Below are 20,864 nucleotides of genomic sequence, written 5' to 3'. Positions count from 1 at the left end.
CTTTACAAATCCTTGCAACTGACTTTCTTCTTTCTTTTAAGAAGAGAGAACAGAAGGTTTCTTGAATGTAACGACTACCAGAGCAGATTGGGACTAAGCCATATCGGTCTGTATAGAGAAAGATTCTGGTTGTAACAAGTGCAGATTCGTTACAATCTGGATCACACGAGCTAATATCCTCCACAAGCTAATTAATTGCCTTTTCCCACCCGGAGGTATGAAACGGGAGGAATCATTCCACCCTTTCCAAAGGAAGGGGCGTCGAAGGAGTCGCCTTTCAGCGCAGGCCTCCCTGTCCCAGAGCGGGCGAAGCGACCTGGGGAGGAAAAGTTGAGTCAGGCCACTTGGTCATACCCTAACCCATTCCGCCCTCCCCCTCCTTGATCCGGGCCGGTTTTTCCCGTTGGCTGGGAGCCGGAGGCTGCCCAACCTCTGGTGAGAGCCAATCAGAGCGCGGCTCCCAGCACGTGGAGGAGAGGGAATCAAGAGCCAAGCTATTGCGGCTCGGGCACTACACTTGTTCCGAGGGTCCTGGGCAAGAAGAGGGGCGAGTGGCAGCCGCTGCCTGGTGGGGGGAGGGGGTGCCAGCCCAAAGCCAAGCCCGAACCCACAGGCGGCCACCCCGAGCTCCGCCAGCCCTGGGCAGGAAGGAGGAGAGCCGGAGAGAACCAAAGCCATGAGCAACCAATACCAAGAGGAGAGCTGCTCCGAGAGGCCCGAATGCAAAAGTAAATCGCCAACTTTGCTCTCCTCCTACTGCATCGACAGCATCCTGGGCAGGAGGAGTCCGTGCAAAATGAGGCTCCTGGGAGCGGCGCCCAGCCTTCCTCCGCTGGCCAACAGGACGGAGCAGGAGAAGCCCGGCCAAGGTAAGCCCGGGAGGCGGAGGGGAAGCGCAGAAGAGAGAGGCGAGGCGAGGCGAGGGGAGGCGAGGCAGGGAGCGGCCAAACGGGCCCGGCAACTTCCCTCCGGCCAGAGCGATGCGATGCGGAGAGACCCGAGGAGTTCCGCAGAGCCCTCGCCTTTAGAGCGGGCCTACAGAGAGAGTCCGGCTCGCCCGAGCTCAGAGGGCTCTGCTCGGAGCCCCGGTTGCTTTCTGTCTCATTCCTCCCCCCCCCCGCTTCACTCTTGGCCGGAGGTCGGGGACTTTCTGAGCCGGAAAGCCCCGCAAGCTGGGCGGTCGCTCCCACTGGCCGGCGGCTGTCCAGTGGCATCGGGCCGAAAAGAATTCCGCTCCCTGCTTGGCTCATGTCCGCGCGGCTGCCCCCTCGCCCAGACCGGCTCCCCTTTGCGGTGGACGCCTTGCAGGAGGGAAAGGGGAGTCGTGGGGCGAAGGGTGGGGGAGAGCGCGGAACGAGGATCTCCTTTCTCTCTTTCTCTCTTTCTCTCTTTCTCTCCTCCTCCTCCTCCCTATTTTTGGGTGGGTGGCATTGTGATGACAAATGACGGCGGTTGTCAGGAGGTCCCCGCCGGTATTTTCCATCGAGCTTGGCAACGCCTTCCGCTGCCAGGCCTGGACTGAAGGGCGAAGAGATCTGGTGTCGGTCAGTGGGGCGGCAGGTCGCAGGGAAGCGGGACGCCGTGAGTGGTTTGTTTCCGTGAGCGAGGAGGGGACGCACGATGAACACCCTCTGCTTCCGAGGCGCTCTTTCTCTCGGGCCTGGAGCTCCGTGCTCGCCCTGAAAGTCATGGCTGTCTCGGAGCCGGCCACGGGATTTAGGAACCCTTTGGACATAATTGACTGGTGTCAGGTACCTTCAAGGGGGGGGGGTTGCCCTGGGGGTGGATCTAGTCCAAGGCAGATGCACTTTTAAAACATTCGAACCCAACGTGACACAAGGAAACGGTTCTTAACCGCAGATCTTTAATCCTGCTTTCTCCAAAGAAACGGTCTCGTTTACAGCCATATCTGTAAGCTCTATGTAGGTTGTAACCACAGAGATGCATGTTCAAGGCAACATTTGTCTGCAGCCCTGAAACTGGGATTACCGCTCTGAAATCTAGTTTAGGATGAAGGTGGGGTTTCTACCTTACAGAAATAAAAGAAAGGTTTGAGTCGATCACATGCGGATTCGCTTGGCGGCCTCTGGGCTCCAGGTGATCGAGGGAGGCCTAAAGAGAGGCCACCTCTTTGGGGAAGTCAAAGCTCCATGGGTCTGGCTAAAAAGTTGAGGGCGCCTGGGCTGGAGGCCTCTGCGCCGCTTATGAGGCGGGGCAGAAGCAGCTTTTTCCTGAAGGCTGGAGCCGGCCTGGCTTTTCCTTGCCTGGAGGGTTAGACGTGGCTTGGAAGTTTCTCCTGTCTGGGGCAAGGGGGCCTTCCCGAGGGATGGCGGGGAAGAATGTCCGTCCGGTCTCGTGGAGTGACCAGTGCTTCTCTCTCTCCCTCTCTCCCTGTCTCTCTCTGTCTCTCTCTCTCTCTCTCTTTCTTTCTGTCCGCCGGGCAGGACCGGCCAAAGGGAGCCCGCCGGGCTTTGAGGCGCCCGAGCTGCACCTGCCACCCAAGCTGCGCCGACTCTACGGGCCTGGCGGAGGCCGGCTCCTAGCTCGGGCCGAGGCCGGAGGCGCCTCCTCGTGGGATTCGCTAAAGATCAGCCAGGCCCCGCAGGTCAGCATCAGCCGCAGCAAGTCGTACCGGGAAAACGCGCCCTTCGCCGCCCGAGCTGCGGCCGCCCTCGACGACCTGAGCGGGGGCGTTGGAGGTGGCAGCGGCGGCCCCGAGGGCAGGTCCGCCCGGGAAGAGGAGCTGATGGACGAGGAGGACGACGACGAAGACGACGACGACGAAGACGAGGAGGAGGCCGAAGAACTCGACGAGGAGCTGGACGAGGAGGATGAGCTGCTGGCGGAGTCCAAGGAGGCCCGTCGGGGCGCTGGAGGTCCCGTCGGTGGCGTGGGGCCCTCCGGCGTGGGGCCGGGGCCGTCGGCGCCAGGGAGCGAAGGAGCCGGGGGCTCGCCCAAGGAGGAGCTGCTCTTGCCCGCCGACGAGCTGGCCGAGGGCAAGGACGGCGAGGACAGCGTCTGCCTTTCCGCCGGCAGCGATTCGGAGGAGGGGCTACTCAAGAGGAAGCAGCGCCGCTACCGCACCACCTTCACCAGCTATCAGCTGGAGGAGCTGGAGAGGGCCTTCCAGAAGACGCACTACCCGGACGTCTTCACCAGGTAGGACCGGACGGGGCGGCCGGACGGGCGCCTGCACGGCTCGGGTTGGTCTGGTATGGTCGGTGGTTTGGGGGAACCAGCCCCATCCATCCATCACAGGCAAAAGCACGCCGTGCTTGTCCTAAGGAGAGCTCCCCCTTTTTTTAGTGCCTCCTTCGTTGCTGCAGCGTGGATGGGGTAAGGGAGGATATGCGAAATACTGTACTTGTTTTGAGGGAAGGAGGAGGAAGGGAGAAAACCTACGAAATAGAGAAGGAAATGCGAGAGGGATATCCGTGGAGGGAGGAAACTCTCTAAAATACCTGGGGACGGTAAAAGAAAAATAAGGCACGGAAGATTAGAATGATGGATGGGCTTAGGTGATCGTGCATTAATTTGCACGTTGAATTGCCCATAATTCCAGCAAGAAAAATACTTCGGCAAGTTGAGCAGAAGGAACGAAACCTGTGGGAAGAGATGGAGTGTCCGGGAGATTCCTATGCTAAAAGGAGCAGTGCCCCCAAGCCCCCCCACACACACACCCGCCTTACCCCTTTTTCCTTGCAGTGGCTGGAGAGGCGCTTGCTAGCAGGCACACACAAGCCTTTCTCCTTGTTTGAGGCTCCTTCGCCTCAAAAGCCTTTCCTGGCCTTTCCCAGACAACGGTGCCGAGCAGGATTCTGGACTGGGCTGGGCTTCAGCCCTGTCGCTCGCCGGCCAAGGACAGGTGAGGCTGCGTTTGGGCCAAGTCCTTGCCCAAACCTCCCCGGGGTCTATTTTTGCCCTGATCCTCGGGCTAGTCTGTCAGATATCAATTTTCGCGGCGGTCCGTGGAAGCTGGAGCCCTGCCCTGTCCTGCCGCTGGGAAGCCACAGATGTAGATGTATAGATAGCCATTGGGAAAGATCAAAGTGTTCCGCCCGAGCAGGCTAAAAATACGGAGCGCGATGGCAGCGTGGCTGGAAGGCTTTGGCAGAAGCTCTGGGGCTGGCCCGCCGCCTCTCCGCTGGCGCTGGGCATTTCTGGACCCCGTCCAGGAAAGCAAAACAAATTCGGGAGGCGGGAAAGAAGAAAGCCGGTCCGATCCAGCTGCCTTGCTCGGAGATGCGTTTGCCGGGAGGTGGGGACAAGCCGCTCCCTTGGAAAAGGGAACTGCGTTGGACATCGCACCTGCCAGGCTGCCTCCGCAGCGCTCACTCGCCATTCTCTCTCACACACGCGCGCACACCGACCAGATCCGAACCGAAGGGGCTTCGGATACATTTATTCTTGCGAGAGGGAAATTTCCTCGCCTCCTTCTGACTTAAGACCTGCATTGAAAAGCGAGTTTAATTCAATTTAAAATACTGGCAGTCGTAATTCATTTTATCTGGGGCTTGTGAGTAGCTCATGTTTGTATTAGCCGGGGCACGAATCTTTCTGCGGATTTACGGCGGACGCACCCTTTCCGCACGCTTCCTATGGCCAAAGAATCCGGAGGGAGGGGAAGGGAAAGAAGAGGTCTAAAACTCGGTTTCTCAGGGCCTCCCGTTCGCTACAGCGAGGGAAAAAAGAAATCTCCAAAGCGGAATGCTCCTTTAAAAAAAAAATCGCGGTTTCTTCTGATCTTGGCAACCGTGGCATGTGGATAGCAATATGTGCTACATATGGGTAGCAAATGTTCCCGCTTTTTGCCAAGGGGAGAGAGATTATTTGGGCTTGGAATGTAGGGAATTCTTTCGTTCCTTGGCATTTTCCGTCCGCCCGGAAGGAAACGGTTTCAGGAAAAGGCGCCCTTTAAATTCGCTCGGCCGCCGGGCTCTCCCTTCCGGGGAAAGCGGAGCTGCCTTTCTGCCCTACTCCGCCCGGCCCCGACTCTTTCCGGCTGCAGATTTTGGAGAGCAAACCGATTGTCACGTTTCACTCTTTGAAATGGGTGAGGAGAGCTCTCCTCACACCCACATCCAGCGAGCCCTTTCCCGGGAAGTCCCGTCGGTTTTGGGCGTCCCGGGCAGGCTGGGTTTGGGCTGCAGGAGCCCCGCAGGGCCTCTCGTTTCCCGGCGCGCCCGTCGGGCCTTGGCCGGCTGGCGGGTCCTTTGGCAGCCCCGGAAGGACGGACCCGGGCCAGGCCCTCGCCGCCGCCGCCTCTTCAGCCTCCCTTCCCCTTTGGCTAGCGCGACGCTTTCCTTCCTAGCCGAGGGAGAGCCAATTATCCCGGGCGCGCTCTCCGATTCGAGGTAAACAGATTATGAGCCGTTTTCTAACATCCCTCGCGGCTTCCGATTTGCCTTAATTGTTCCGATAATGACCGCAATGAAGGGCTCGCGTTGCAGCTCAGTGGGTCTCCCCTGCGCCGCGGCAGAGGCGAGGCGTGTGTATAGGGGGGCGGGAGCCCTTCTCTGGCACGCCGGCCTGGAGGGCCTCCGCCAGCCGGTCGAGGGACCCGGGCGAAAGGGGGCGGGAGGGGGAGAGGTGCGACCCGCCGCGATCCTCTCCTCCACTCGTCACCTTCGCCCTTTGCTAAATTTTCTCTCTCTTTTTCTTTTCTTTTTAAAGTTTCTCGGGAAAGACAGTAAGCGGGGAAAGCAGACCCGGAAAGGGGCTTGTAGGTTTCTGGGAGCCCGCAGGCTCAGGATGTGTGGGGGCTGCCACTAAGGGTTCCCTGAGGTGATTTCAAGAGGTGGGGAGTGTTAGGAGAAATTCCGAAGGGTTGGGCGCTCCGACGTCAGTGCCAGCCCAAGTCCGGGTGAAGGGCAGGATGCCGGCCTTGTTTGGCATTTTCCCGCGTGGAGGGTAGGAGGTTCTTTCCCTCCCTGGCAGAAGAGGTGAAGATCTAGGCCTCCAAGGTGGCGATTCCTCTACCTGTCCCACCGAGGGCCCGCTGCCGCTGGAGACGCCCTTCCCTGCCTCCCCCCCATCCCCACCCGCGCCCTGCTCTTGCCTCGAAGGGCCGCTTTTCCAGGCTTCCTCACCTGAGCCTCTGTCTTGTTGTGTTTGTGTCTCTCCCAGGGAGGAGCTGGCGATGCGCCTGGATTTGACCGAAGCTAGAGTGCAGGTGAGTCCCGGGGCAGCCGGGGTGGGAAACCGAGGGGAGAGGTCCTGATCGCTGCGAGCCGAGGTGCCTTTTTGAGGCAGGGAGGGAGGGAGGGAAGGAGGAAGAGGAGCTGGAGGGCGATCGGGAGAGCTGCTTTAGGACCTTGGAGCCGAGCGCGGGGGCTGGCTCCCAAGCGCGGATTGGGGCCAGAGGCCGCGGGGGAACCGCCACATCCTTCAGACATCAGATTTCCTTCGGGAAAGGACACACACACCCCGAAGAAAAAGGTGTTTCGTTTTCTTTCCCCTCTCCCGCCCCTGCTCCTTCCAAGTCGGACGCCACCCAAAAAGGCTAAGCTGGCCTCCGCCGTCGAAGGGCCTTTTGGCAAGTGGGGAACGTTTAGAGACGTGGGGCAGGGCGCTGCTCTTTTTCTCCCGGGAGGGGGGGCAGCCCGTGTTTCATTTGAATCCCCTTCTCTCCTCTCCATCCGTTCCCACCCCCCAAAGGATTGTTTGGGGATCTAAGGAGGCCGCTTAGTCTATGGGTTGGAAGCTCCGGAGCGCGGGGAGAGGTAGTCCGGCTCCACCGCCGCCGCCGCCGCCGCCCTGGCCTCCAGCCCCGACAGATGGCCTCGGCCTTTTGGCTGGGAGCAAATCACTTTACACTGAAAGCCAGGCGCGGCGAAAGCATCATAAATTCCATATGGCTCATTTAATACACAACAGCTTCTCGCATTAGAGGGGCTAATGAAGAGCCCCCGTCCCCTCCTTTCTGTTGACACATTTCTCCATTGTCAAACAGAGATGTGACAGCAAATCAGGATTTTCAGCTCAGGGGAATGAGTCGTGGGAAAGTTAAATAACTAAAAACAGAGCGAGCGACAGAGATTTTCGCTCTGCCACCCCTCCCCGAATATACCCCCCTTTTCTCCTCTCTCTTCCTCGCCCCCCCTCCTTATTCACTGGAGAAGACGGTGTAATTAGGGGGATATGAGTTATTAGAGCCCCTCGATGTACCTTTGGGTGTACTCAAACTTATTAATTCAATAAGAGATTTGCAGCGGGGCCAAGTTGCTGATTGAGTTGGAGACGCGAGAGAGAACGAGAGAGAGAGAGAGAGAGGCGCACCCCGAGGCAGCCCGGGAGAGTTTCTCTCCCGCTTGAATCCCCACCATTAGGCCCGCCTGCGCTGGGAAGCCCTGGGGTACCTGGAAGGTGGACCGGAGCAAATCCGAATAAGGGCCCTTCTTCCTTATTCCCGGGATGCTTCCTTATCTCTCTGCCCCATTCCCTTTGCAAATCAGCGTATCCGGCGGAGGTGACATTCGTTTTAATTTAGAAACCGATCCATTCCCCCCCCCCAAACCTCCAGTTTTATTTTCAACGAAATGGTTGCTGGGCTGAAGGATAGATGGGGCGGGGGAGTCTTTCCATCGGACCATTTCAAAACTGGAGAAACAATTGTTAATGGCTGATAGGAACGGATAAATCGATAATCACCACCCCTCCCTCGTTCGGTTAAGGGAAAACAATTTGGAAGGGACGGGGCCCTTTATTGCTTTTCGTCGCGATCTCTCTCTCTCACACACACACCCCAAAAAAGAAAGGCAAGACCGATTTGGCAGTCGAGCGCGTCTGCGAGCTCTTTGCCGCGGCGTGTAGGTGGCTGCGGAGATGGCGTGATCACCACAATAATCATAATAAAAAAATAATTTCCATCGGCTGGGAAATTAGCGTTAGAGCCTTTTAAGTGCCGCTAAGAAGGCTTGGCTTTAAAATCATGGTTAAAAGAAAACATGATGTTTAGAGGGTGTGTTGGCGAAAACATTCAACTGTCTGTCAAACCCCTTAGAACTGAGAAAAGGAGAGAGCGAGAGAGAAAGGAGGGAGGGAAGAAGCGGGTGGGGGGGTCGGTAGAGGGAGAGGGAGAAAGGACTCGCTGAAGAATCCGAAGTCTGGGAAGGGTTTGAAGGAAACAGTAAGACAGGGTCTTGAAAGGTTGGTGCTTTCCTGAGAGAGGGCCTCGTGGGCTGGGTTTCTAACCTTCGGCCCATCGAAAGCCTGGCCCAAAGTGGTCCCTTCTACCAGGAATAAATAGATAATGCATCAAAGGTACTTTGATGGTCCCAGCGGTCAAGTCTATTTAAGATAAGTGAAATACGCACGATTCCCTAAGCATGGGGCGTTGGTTTTGCCTTATCCATTTCCATGACATCCTTTTTAAAAAGGTCCTGGGAGCTGAATGTGGAAAGAAAGAGAGGCAGGTCTCTGCCAGCCTGGAGCTTAACGTCTAGTTTCCAGGGGTGATGGAGACGGAGAGACAGAGGAGGGATAAGGGGGTTATAGCAGGTCATTCTAGCAGGAAGGGTTGAGGCTTGAGGTTTGCTCCAAAAGAGGGAAGCTTCCGGATATGGTCACCCTAGTCCTGCAGAACCCCTTCTCTAGGAGAGGACAAGGGGCTGGTTTGACAGGGACCCCTCTCCACCTGAGTGGGCCCAAAAGAGGACCTTCAGTGCCCAGTTCTGTGGTTGCGAGGAAGTGTGTGGCTACTCCGGAGTCACAGAGGGTGTAAGGACTTGGGAAGAGCGGGACCATTTTGTTTTAAATTAAAATATGCTCACTGGCCTTGGTATCCTATGGCGGCAGGGGTGTGTGTGTGTGTCTTTCAAAGTCGAGAGGCTTTATCTAGGACATTTCTGAATGGCCACTTCTTCCTATCAAAGGCAGAAATTTCGATTCCCCCCCCCCGCCCTGCCTTCCTTGGTCGCAAAGGTCTGGGGCGCTTCCTTCCTTCGGGGGGGGGGGTTGTCCACAAATGGTCAAGGTTTGTCCAGCTTCTTGGGGGGGAGGCTTCCGGGACCTTGATTCCAGCCCCCAGCCTTGGAACCGAGCAGGGAGCCCGGGGAGGCGGCCCCTGGCACGGCCTTTCTGGGAAAGGCTCGGCGGGCTTCCGAGGGGCAGGAAGGGCCTTCCTTACTAACCGCCTTGCCCCCCCCACCCCACCCCACCCTTGTTTTCTTTTGGCTTCCAGGTCTGGTTCCAGAACCGGAGAGCCAAATGGCGGAAGAGGGAAAAGGCCGGCGCGCAGAGCCACCCGCCCGGCCTGCCTTTCCCGGGGCCCCTGTCGGCGTCTCACCCGCTCAGTCCCTACCTTGATGCTAGTCCTTTCCCTCCTCACCACCCAGCTCTCGACTCCGCCTGGACGGCCGCCGCCGCCGCCGCCGCTGCCGCCGCCGCCTTCCCCAGCCTGCCGCCTCCTCCTCCGGGCTCGGCAGCGTTGCCCCCCAGCGGGACCCCGCTAGGCCTCAGCACTTTCCTGGGAGCTGCTGTGTTCCGGCACCCGGCCTTCATCAGCCCCGCTTTCGGCAGGTAATAGCCCCCTTCCCTTCCCTTCCTAACCCGGCCCGGCCGTCACCGAATAGCCAACACAGGCCCGCCCGCCAGAGGCGGCTTCCTTCGGAATACGCGGGGGGGTCAGGATCAAGCTCAAAGTCAGTCTGAGGCTGTCCCCGGGGGGGGGGGGGGGGAAGAGGCCAAACCCAAACTCCCTTTCCTCTACGGTTCGGAGACTCTGGCCTGAGGCTGCAACAAGGCAGAACTCGCGTGGGAAATAGATGCTCAGGGTTGTCCTAGTCGGTAGTGAAGGGAAGCCCCCTTGAGTAACCCTAAGACGTGCAAACAACGTGGAAAGGCGGGCGGAATCCCTTGCCTTTCCTTGAGATCTGATGTGGACAGAGGTGAGGCCTAAAACGGCCCTTTAAAAAAACAACAACACCACGACCCGTGTTTATTCTGAAGGAAGCGCTTCTGGGTTCTATGGCTGCGACGCCCACCGTGGCAGGCTTAGCGAAGGAAAGAACCCTCCCTCCGCTCCCCAACAGCCGGATGAAAATTTCTATTTGTGAACAACCATACTGTATCTCAGTGGCTTTGCAGCCTGGGCTGTGACGATCAATAGTTTCCCAGTGGTATTGGATGTCCTTAGAATGCAATAATTGAACATCGTGGGACTTTCGGGAGGAAAACTTACATAGGAAAATCACATGTTCCCTTTCCTCCATTCTGATTGGCAGGGGTAGCTATTTAAAAATCCAATCGGGGACAATTGCATTTAGACACCACGGTTTTGGAGCTGGTGGACTGAAAGCGGTTGGAATAATGGAATTAATGTACAAGTGCTCCTGGAGTAGGGTTTCTGTACAGTCTGTTTGGGAGCTACAGAACAGTTTATTGTGGGTCACTGGTAAAGTTTTGTTTTGTTTTGTTTTGTTTTGTTTAGTCATTAAAGTCCAGGCCCTCCTGTTTTCCACTGCCACCCGGAGTTGGGTCAAATTCATGTTGGTCGCTTCGATGACACTGTCCAACCATCTCATCCTCTATCGTCCCCTTCTCCTCTTGCCTTCACACTTTCCCAGCATCAGGGTCTTTTCCAGGGAGTCTTCTCTTCTCATGAAATGGCCAAAGTATTGGAGCCTCAGCTTCAGGATCTGTCCTTCCATTGAGCACTCAGGGTGGATAGGTTTGTTCTCCTTGTAGTCCAGGGGGACTCTCAAGAGTCTCCTCCAGCACCACAATTCAAAAGCATCAATTCTTCCACGGTCAGCCTTCTTTATGGTCCAGCTCTCACTTCCATACATCCCTACTGGAAAAGCCATAGCTTTGACTATGCAGGCTTTTGTAGGCATGATGATGTCTCTGCTTTTTAAGATGTTGTCTAGGTTTGTCATCACTTTTAATTTTGTGGCTGCTGTCACCATCTGCAGTGATCATGGAGCCCAAGAAAGTAAAATCTGTCACTGCCTCCATACCTTCCCCTTCTATTTGCCAGGAGGTGATGGGACCAGTGGCCATGATCTTAGGTTTTTTTTTTTTTTTTTTTATGTTGAGCTTCAGACCATTATTTGCGCTCTCCTCTTTCACCCTCATTAAGAGGTTCTTTAAGTCCTCCTCACTTTCTTCCATCAGGGTGGTATCATCTGGACATTTGAGGTTGTTGATATTTCTTCCAGCAATCTTAATTCTGGTTTGGGATTCCTCCAATCCTGCCTTTCGCATGATGTATTCTGCATATAAGTTAAATAAGCAGGGAGACAATATACAGCCTAGTTGTACTCCTTTCCCAAAATTGAACCAATTAGTTGTTCCATATCCAGTTCTAACTGTTGTTTCCTGTCTCACCTATAGATTTCTCAGGAGATAGATAAGGTGATCAGGCACTCCCATTTCTTTAAGAACTTGCCATAGTTCGTTGTGGTCCACACAGTCAAAGGCTTTTATGTAGTCACTGAAGCAGAAGCAAATGTTTTTCTGGAACTCTCTGGTTTTCTCCATAATCCAGCACATGTTAGCAATTTGGTCTCTAGTTCCTCTGTCCCTTCGAAATCCAGCTTGTACTTCTGGGAGTTTTCGGTCCACATACTGCTGAAGCCTAACCTGTAGGATTTTGAGCATAACCTTGCTATCTTGTGAAATGAGTGCAATTGTATGGTAATGGAGCATTCCTTGGCACTGCACTTCTTTGGGGTTGGGATGTAGACTGATCTTTTCCAATCCTCTGGCCACTGCTGAGTTTTCCATACTTGCTGGCATATTGAATGTAGAACCTTAACAGCAACATCGTTTAGGATTTTAAATAGTTCAACTGGAAAAAAACCCCAACCCACCAATTTGATTTTGAAAGTTTTTAGATTTGTGTAAAATATAGTTGCATCGTAAAATGGCAGTTTTCTTGGAATTATTTGTGTTTCGGTTTCCTAGTCGTATTCCTTGGCTGTCAAATGCTATAAAAATTAATCAAAAACGTTTAGAAAGAGTGAAAGAGGAGGCTGTTTATTTGTTTAATGCTAAACAAATAAAAGTATAAAATCCCTGACATTTCAAGGGAAAAGGAGAGGGAGAGAGAAAGGGGTGGATGGAGATGTCCGGATCTGCTAAGGTGTGTCACTTACCAAGAACGGGGAATCAAATTGGTGGGATGGTTTTTTAAAAGTTACGGTATACCTGCCTTTCTTTAACGGAAAACAAGACAGTGACATTTTAAAAGGCAGCAGTTAATTAAAGAGACAAAGAAACATTGTCAGGGCTTATTAAAGTCAAGGAGACGGAAAAGATGGCAAAGGAAATACAAGGAGGAGAACAAAGAAAGAGTCGATTCCTCGGAGACGCTATTTAACAAAATTATCTCGAGGAGGAGGCGGGAAATCCACGTAAAATTAAGACTGGAGAGAAGTACCGCCCACTGGAAACGAACCCGCTTGTGCCTCTTCCCCAAGAACTAGAGGGCAGTGCAGGGACTGGGGCGCCCCCTACCGGCAGCGCTGGGGTCGGGCTGTTCTCGTTTATTCTATTAGAGGAGCACCTCGCGTCATTTCCCCCTCCCAGCCGCGCGACACCAAATTGAAAAATTGAGTTGTAAAAAGCTCGCTCAACAGCCCGGCTTGTGGGTGATGCGATTGACAGAGAAAGTGTGACAGGAGAAATCCAACGAGGGAGCGAGAGAGAGAGAGAGAAAGAAAGAAAGAAAAAAATGGAGGGAGCAGGAGAAGGGATGCTGGTGGGTGGGAGACGCCTCGTCCGGGCGATTCCTTTCCCCGCTGAGAAATGATATTAAAATAAACCACAGCCTTTCAGGAACGCTTTCCAGGGGCCGCTGGGGCTTCTCACGACCGCTCTGAGCACGGGAACCGCCTTGCCAGGGCTGGAATTGTTTGGGCAGATGAGCGATCCTGTCTTCCGAGGGCAACTGTCCCCGCTTCAGAGGCATCAAGGGCCGCTCGTCCTGTTTAAGGACCGGACTGACTTCGAGAGGCCACGGGGTGGGGCGGGGTGACGGGTGTACAGCTGAGAAGCCCGCGGGAAGCCCCTCGGCCCGGGCCGGCCGCGCCGCCGGTGCCTGCTTCAGCCGCTCCCCCGCGCCTGGTGGGGCTCCGGGCTTAGTCTGCCGCCCCCGTTGCCAGGCAGGCCCATAGTTCAGTTCCTCGCCGTGATGATGTCCATAATCACCTCCTTGGTTAATGGAGAGTCTGTCGAGCTCGCCGTGGCAGTCAAGGGGGTCACTTGCGCTCTTCAGCGCGGCGGTTCCGCGGAGGGAGAGAGAGAGAGGCGAGGAAGGCGAGCAGGAGCGGAGGAGGAGGAGGAGGACGAGAGGCGGCATTTCCGAGATTGTGTCATTGAGCCGGGATGCGAGGGTTGCCGGCGCGTAATTGGCCTTCCGCTGCGAGCCGAGCCGCGGCGACGGCGCTCCCTGCTGGGAGCCCGGGCGTGCGAGGAGCCGAGCGGCGGGCGACGCTTTGGGCAGCTGCGGCCGGGGCGGCGGAAGGAAGGCCTCCAGAGCTTTGGGCGGAAGGGCGGCCCATGCGCGGGGGCGGAGGTGTGCGGGTGTTGCGCGGCGGCGGCGAGGGGTAGGGGCGGGCGGGCTGAGGAAAGCGAACTAGCCCGGGAGGATGGCACAGCCATCCCCTCGAAGCCTCGACTGCGTGCTCCTTTGAGCCTTGTCTGCCATCGATGTGCAAGTCACCTGCTCCAGCGCTCAGCCTGACAGCCCGCTTCTGTCAAGAGCAAATGGGAGAAAATTAAAATACTTTCTAGATAATTCTTGACTGTCAGCGCTGGGGATTCTCCAACCTGTCTCTTTCTCTCTGTGTTCCTTCCCTCCCCCCCCCGCCACCTTTTTCATACATACATACATACATACATACATACATACATACATACATACATACATACATACATACATACATACATACATACATACATACATACATACATACATACATACATACATACATACATACATACAATGCTCTACTCTTCCGTGACTGTCACGATCCAGGGCTCCCGGGCGATCAAGGGGTGGGCGGGCCGTGAAGGGAAAACTTTGACTCAAGAAGAAGTCAGACTGCTGGCGACAGAAACACACCGTTCAAATCCATGCCCAGAAATAAAAGTTGGGGTGGGAGAACTTTAAGTAAGGGAGGCCACCAAGCTTTTTTTTTTTTTTTTTTTTTTTTTTTTTAACGTTACAGCCTTCCAGGTCGGGGTGCCAAGGTCTTGGCTCGCCAGCCTTAGGTTTCCTTCCTTTGGAAGCGCCGGGGCCAGGAGCAAGCGGGCAGACGCAACTTTTGCTGGCAGGAGTGAAGGGGGGGGGGGAAGTCTGGCCCTCTCCGCTTTCCTCCTGGCCAACTGGCCGGGAAAGAGGTCCATGGGAACAGGTGGGGCCACGCGAGACGTGCCTCGGCTTTGACCCCCGCCGTGTCTCCTTCCTTCGCTTGCAGGCTCTTTTCTACCATGGCCCCCCTGACCAGCGCTTCCACTGCGGCCGCCCTGCTCCGACAGCCGGCCCCGGCCGTGGAGAGCGCCGTGCAGTCGGGCGGCCTCTCGGATCCGGCCACGGCAGCGGCGGACCGGCGCGCTTCGAGCATCGCGGCCCTGCGGCTGAAGGCGAAAGAGCACGCGGCGCAGCTGACGCAGCTCAATATCCTCCCCGGGACCAGCACTGGCAAAGAGGTGTGCTGAGCAGCCCCGAGGAGCTGCCGGAGGTCGCCGCCGCCGAGGAGGAAGGAGGAGGAGGAGGAAGAGGAGTCCAAGACCAAAACGGGAGAGGGAGAAAGAGAGAGAGAGAGAAACACACACGCGCACACACACGCACGCACACAAAGAGGACAGAGGACCATCGGCTGGCAGGGAGAACTTCTCCTCCAGTTACAAACTTAGAGAAAGCCCAGGCGCCTGCGTTTCGCTGCGGCTGCTTTCCCTCGGGAGAATCCGCAGGTGAAGCTCCTCCTTGGCTGGTACCTTTTTCAACCACGACCGTGTTAAGTTCATTCCTTGGCCAGCAAAGAAGTAGATACCCTAGGGCGGGGATGCGGGGCGGGGAGAGAGAGAGGAGTTTGGAGGGAGTGGTAGCTTTTTTAAAAAATGCTGTCAGTAAAGCCCCAACCCCCCTCCCCCAATCCCACCTCGCGCTCCTTCCCCCCCCCCAAAAAAATCTCCTTTTGTCACCCTGGGCTCTTCCCCGTTAACCGGAGAGCGTCGGAGCCTTCTAAGCGGGAGGAGGCGCGGAAGCGAGGGTGAGGCTGGCGGGGTCGGCAAGGCAAGCCCAGGACGCAGACGCTGCGCGTAAAGCAGGCCGTGCGCTTCAGGCAAAAGGGGCCTGGGCTTTTTCTCTCTTTTTTTTTTTGTCCTTTTGTCATCACACCAACCAAGGGTTTTTATAGCAAACCAAAGGGAAATACAGTGCTAGAATATGGACTGTTTTAAAAAGTCACGAAACTGTGATTATCTAAAAACTGTACATACCATTGTTATTAAAAAGAAAAGCAGAAAAAGAAAAAAAAAAACCACACACGCACCAGAGCTTTGTATATTTGAAATGTTATATAACAATTGCACTCAGTGTAGTGTTTGTACAAGTTTGTCATTTCTGTAGATTCTTACTGTGCTGTAGATATTATAGGGGCCCTAGACAAATATTTATGTACAAACCTTTTATTTAACTTATTAACCATAGAGGTTCCTGAAACCCAAAAAGAGAGAGGGAGGGAGAGAGGGAGACAGACAGACAAAGGACATTGGTACAGTACTTTTGTGTAATGTTGTTCTTGCTCTCACTTTTCCTTGCGATCAAGTGGGAAAGCATCACCCATAGAAAATAAAATATATATACATTTATCAAGAATTCTAAAAGACACCTGGAAATGCAGCCTCATTGGAAATAATAATGGTGATGAAGGCGGGGAGGCGGGAGGTAGAATACAAACTGGGGTTTACAGAAGGAGAGAATGGCAAGATGTCTGAACTTCAGATTTTTTTTGCCTGATAACTAAATGAAAAGTGAGAGAATTAAAAACATTTCCTCAGGTTGTCCATCCCATCCCTCATAAAGGAAGAAAAACATCACCTTGATGCTAGGTTAAATTTAGTATAGTATATGTTTATATAAAACCACAGTTTAACATGTTGTTTATATTCCTCATTTCTCCCCAACGAAAGGAGCCTAGGAAGCTCTTAGAACATTTGAAACAAATTGGGGGGGGGGGGCGGCAGGAGGAGGCGGTGTGGCTGTCATTCCCATAAGCCCTGGGCAGCAAAAAAAATGATAGGAGCTCCAGGCTAGGAACATCTGGAGGGCTAAAGGTTCTCCTTTCCTGCTCTTGAGGTGCAGTGGGTTAAAAAGTCTGAGGACACAAGAAAAGTAATAGCTTGACAATGCAGTCCTCTCCTTAGGCTACTTTACCTACCCCCAGGTAAATGGACTTAGGGTCTCAGCCTGTTGTATCAGGAAAGAAGTAGCACTGGACATAGAATAACTTACTTTCAGAGTAAACAGGGGTAAGATTGCACCGCGAGGGAAATGTTCATCCCATGCACATGACTTGAAAATCAGTCCGATTTAATTCCGCCTGACACTTTTCTGAGGAAGGAAACGCAAAGCGACGATACGGTGCCCACTTCCTGGGACGCCACCCCCCCCACCCTCCCGGAATGCAGAAGGACTTCTTTCTGAGTAAAACGACGCCGGATGGCTTGGCCAGGGCAAGGGCAAGGTGGAGAAGAGCTTCTAGCCCAACGTGAGCGTTAACCGTCCAAAGTTGTTCTCTTTGTCGCCAAACATTTGCCTATACATACTTTCTCCTGCTGTGGAAAGCAGAAGGACTCCGGATTTGGAGGCGGGAGGCCGATGGGAGGGCAGCGCCTCGGACCGCGATCGGATCTCTCTAGGCGCAAACCCCTCGACGGGGCGGGCTGGCTGTTTGCGCGTGTATTTTTTTGGGGGGGGGGGAGAAAAGCCATCAGAGCATCTCACGTTTCCTTCCGGTTGCCCAGCCCGGGGCAAACCGTTCTTTCCCCAGGCTCCTCCTAACCCCACCCCCACCCCTGGTCAGGAGACGTACATTTGGCGGTGGGGCAGATGGAAAGATCCGGCGGAGAATGTTGCTCTTTGTGTTCAGACCAACACCCCCCCCCACCGCGTGCCCCTTCGCCTAGGATGTGGGGCTCCCCGCTCATCCGGCGAGGCAGCTGCTGATGGAGGCTGCTGGCAGGCGCGTCAGAGTTCCCTGATCTCTCTCTCTCTCACCCCCCTCTCTGCCGAGCCATTTCCCCCCGTTTGACCCCGCCATGGAGCAGAAGCAAATCGCGTGAAATTACCTCCGAGGGATTACATGGCCGGCCCATTGAAAGGCCCTCCTCGCCCCTGGTTGACAAACCTCCTAATCCCGTGTCCTTCGGCAGCGGCAAACAAGCCCGGAGCGCGAGGAAAGCGGCCCCCTATTCTTTCCCAGCTGGTCCTGGGGGGGGGACCCTCAGGCCGGCTGGCCTGCCCTCGCGCACGCTTCAAAAAAGGAACCCGGGGCTTCCCGCGAGCTCCCCCGGATTAAACGGGGGGCCCGGGGATGTCACGCCTGACAAGCCCTCAAAGCCAAGCGAGGAACCCACGACCTCTTCCTCGCCTGAAAGCTGGGCGGCGGCGGCGGGCGGGGGGCCCTTGAGGGGAGCCGGGGAGGGGGCCCGGCCCACAACCTACCTCGGGGGACTCCTGGGGCATTCAGGCTCCTTGTCATCTAACTGTGCCCATTCTTCCCGCCTGAAAGCCCCGCTCGGTTCAAGGCAGGCGTCGCCACGACAGGCGCGGGACAGAGGCAGACTGCCCTCGATTCCCACCCTAAAATTCGCTTTCGGCAAAGTTCCTCCAAACAGATAAAGTACATGCCGCTGGGTTTGTTTGTGGTTTTACCACAACACCGGTTCACTGCCGGAGAGCGGCTGAGCCGCCCAGGCGCCCCACCCCCTCGGCGCCCTTTTCCTACTCGACCTCCAAAGGCCCGGGTTGTAAACAACGGGTGGAAGAGGCTAGACGAGTGCTTGTTTTGCTTCCTCAAGGAATATGGCAGTACTATTTCGCGTTAGTTGAACTGGTACGAAAGACCAAAGAGTTTGCGCTGAAGGCTGGGGTAGTTTACGTGGTTAGGCTGAATTAGCCGGCAGCACCCTTCTATATCGTGCGGCACGCTCTGCTTATACTTTAGCCAACGAACACACACTCCCCTTTAAAAAAAAACACACACACACAAAACTGTGTAATGTGAAATAAATTTAAGGGTAAGAATCAGTCTTAGATCAAAATACGCTGATAGTGCAGTAGGCCAAGAACAGAAGACATCTTTTCTTGTAAAAAAAGACATTTGGGATGAGGCAGTCATGAGAATTTTCAGTGGATGATTTTGTGGGAAACACTTTGGGGTGAGCATGGCAAATATTGTTCAGGTGCGTTTTCCTCCGCTGAGTTCACATTCACACACACTAGGCTATTCAGCATGTTTGTTTTTATGAACAAACTGCAGTTCTTCCAAATAACCATGCATTTAACTGACAGCATCATATGTGTGTGTGCGTGCATGCATGCGCACACACACACACACACACACATGTATTTTGGAGTATGTATTTAAAAAAACACCATAGGTGCAATTTTTTTATATGGAAAAAAGAACATACGCTTCTGGACATGATTAACAGTAGAGTTTCAAGTACATATTTTACTTTAAAGAAAAGGGAATCATTATCAATCCATTACACATTAAGAAATGTCACTCAAGTCTTTTTTATTCATTCTGCAGAAATCTTGTGAAAGCCAGAATCATACTTCTGCAAGCAGCAATTTTGTTAATCCAGGGGGGTTATTACTCTGGTCCCTTATTAGGATCTATACTACTGCCAAGCAATCCTATAACCGTCTCAAAAGAAGTTTACCTTCATGTTATAAAACCAGTAGTGGTATTTATACTGTGCAATAATTAGTGTATTACTTGAATCCACTAACAGGTTCATTTTATCTCTGCACAAAACCTCTAGTCTGCTTATAGAAAGCTTGTGCCTCCTTTGGTGCTGTTAAAGTAGTGAAAGAGTGAATGAAGGCTGGTAGCACTTTCTCTTTTTGCCTTGCCTTAATTCCCATCTCTTTTTGCTCTCATCCAATTAGTGCAGTGTATTAAGCAGTTTATCATCTCATAGTCAGCTATTGAGAGAAACAAGGCGAACACTTTGCAATAGAGCCTGCTCTCCTTTGACACCCTCAGGTACTTACATATTCCACTGTGCTATGAATAATAGAGGAAGAATAGAGCACTAATTCCCTCATCAAAGAATGCCTTGTCTGCTGCTTTGCTCAACAACACCATTCTGATCAAAAGAAAAGCAATAAAGCTTAGCATAACAAAACGAAACCTACTTATTAGCTTAGTGGTTAAATTAATGCAGAGCCGCTGCTATTCAAAACCAAGGTTTGAAAACAGCCTCCAACAACCTGATAATGCTGCCTTCGGGATGAAGGAATTTTAATCTGAAATTTGAAGCTGGCACAGATGAGTTAATCTATTAAACAGCTATAAGAGGAGTGCAGGATGAGCGGTTCAATTAAGAAATATTTAGGTGCTCAAGAGAAAAGAGGCAAATAAGGCAAGAGAAAATACAGGCTGGAGTTGGGAAATAGCAAAGTAATTTTTTTTCCACCAAGAAATGATTCTGGCAAAGGACAAACTCACTCAATGGATTTCTTTAAAGAAATAGCATATGTGAAGCCCACATTTCTCCTGAAATAGAACTTTAGCACTATTATTTTTAGCTGCACACAAAAAGAAATAAATAAAAGTACAGTTCAGTCTAGATTTTTTATGAATAATCCCTTGCATTTTCAGTCCATCAGAATTCTACTGTATTGTGCATTTAACATATGTAGAAAGATGGCTTTATGCTGCTCAGTCTTCTGAAAGAGCTAAGGCAAGGCTAGAACAATCCAAACAGGAAGCTTAGACAAGGGTGGTACATCTGGACATTTCAATTTTTATCTTATCAACTTAAACAGTAGGCATTAGATTAACTTGTGAAAATGCTTAGGCAAGCTAGGTTTTTCTAACCTATGCTGAAAATACTTCTATAGTAATAAAATATAAATGCAGAGTACCATCAGGATCAGGATATTCATTTCATATTTTAAAAGTGACATTTTAGGAAGGAAATGCAACCTCAAACACGGCTCTTTCCCCATGCTTTTAAAAGCAGTTTTGTTACATATGGATGAAATGTCTCCACCTATTTACAAACTGTTACAATTTTCATCTTGATATTTCAAACAGGTCCACTTAACATAATGTTCTAAAAATAGATAAAATATGTGATGCTTTTAAATATATGGACTTTTCTAGCTCTCCATTAGGAATGATGGTTCACACTATTCCTCTACTGCAATAGAACTATCTAAATACTGTAGCAGCAATGGGAATAACTAATTAAAGATGATATCTCATGTGCACGTCCACTTAAATATTCTATACATGGCATGCTAGGAAAATAAAAGAAAAATTGCATATTGAAATTCCACTAATCTCACTTTAGTCCAAGAGGTCTGTAACATGTGTAGGGGAACTTTTGTACATATGGCCTTCCCCATTCGCTTCAATGGAAGTATCAGGTTTACCTGTGCATTTGCTATAGGTGTTTGCTTAAGGGAATACAGAAGGCTTTTTAATAGGCAGGTCAAGGGCTGCTAGATCAAGGAAAGTATCTTTAGATAGTTTTACATCATTTCTGGTTTCTGGATCGAACCAGATACACAAAACAGAAAGAACTTAAATGTGATGTAGCTAAATCTAGTATTTAGAAAAATGAATGATTAAGAAGAAAGTCATTGTTTAAATAAGTAGCCAATAGTAATTAAT

The 20,864-nt window shown here is 52.8% G+C and overlaps 1 protein-coding gene and 1 long non-coding RNA gene across 6 annotated transcripts in view; one reads left to right on the top strand and one right to left on the bottom strand.

Annotated features, from left to right (window-relative positions):
* The first annotated feature begins 470 nt into the window (after positions 1-470).
* ARX (aristaless related homeobox) overlaps positions 471-20,864 on the top strand; it is a 138,942-nt gene continuing 118,548 nt past the window's right edge. For 3 of the 5 annotated variants that reach the window (XR_013543564.1, XM_078390451.1, XM_078390452.1), the window contains exons 1-4: positions 471-869; positions 2,445-3,159; positions 6,127-6,172; positions 9,182-9,519. Coding sequence is in view for 4 of the 5 variants with exons in the window: in XM_078390451.1 (XP_078246577.1) it covers positions 677-869; positions 2,445-3,159; positions 6,127-6,172; positions 9,182-9,519 (1,292 nt within the window). In the remaining variant the exon portion in view is untranslated. Of the gene's footprint in view, positions 870-2,444; positions 3,160-6,126; positions 6,173-9,181; positions 9,520-14,423; positions 15,835-20,864 lie in introns of those variants that run through there. The other 2 variants (XM_020801477.3, XM_020801479.3) reach the window with 2 other exon arrangements.
* On the bottom strand, positions 11,959-14,430 carry LOC140705714 (uncharacterized). Its single transcript, XR_012085186.2, has 2 exons — positions 13,948-14,430; positions 11,959-13,697 (listed from the first exon to the last, which is right to left on the bottom strand). It is a non-coding gene; the product is annotated as an uncharacterized LOC140705714 (long non-coding RNA).

This window comes from Pogona vitticeps, chromosome 3 (assembly GCF_051106095.1).
Source record: "Pogona vitticeps strain Pit_001003342236 chromosome 3, PviZW2.1, whole genome shotgun sequence".
NCBI classification, from domain to species: Eukaryota; Metazoa; Chordata; class Lepidosauria; order Squamata; family Agamidae; genus Pogona; species Pogona vitticeps.
Note: the sequence above shows the minus strand (reverse complement) of the source record. Positions and strands in the feature narration are given on the sequence as shown.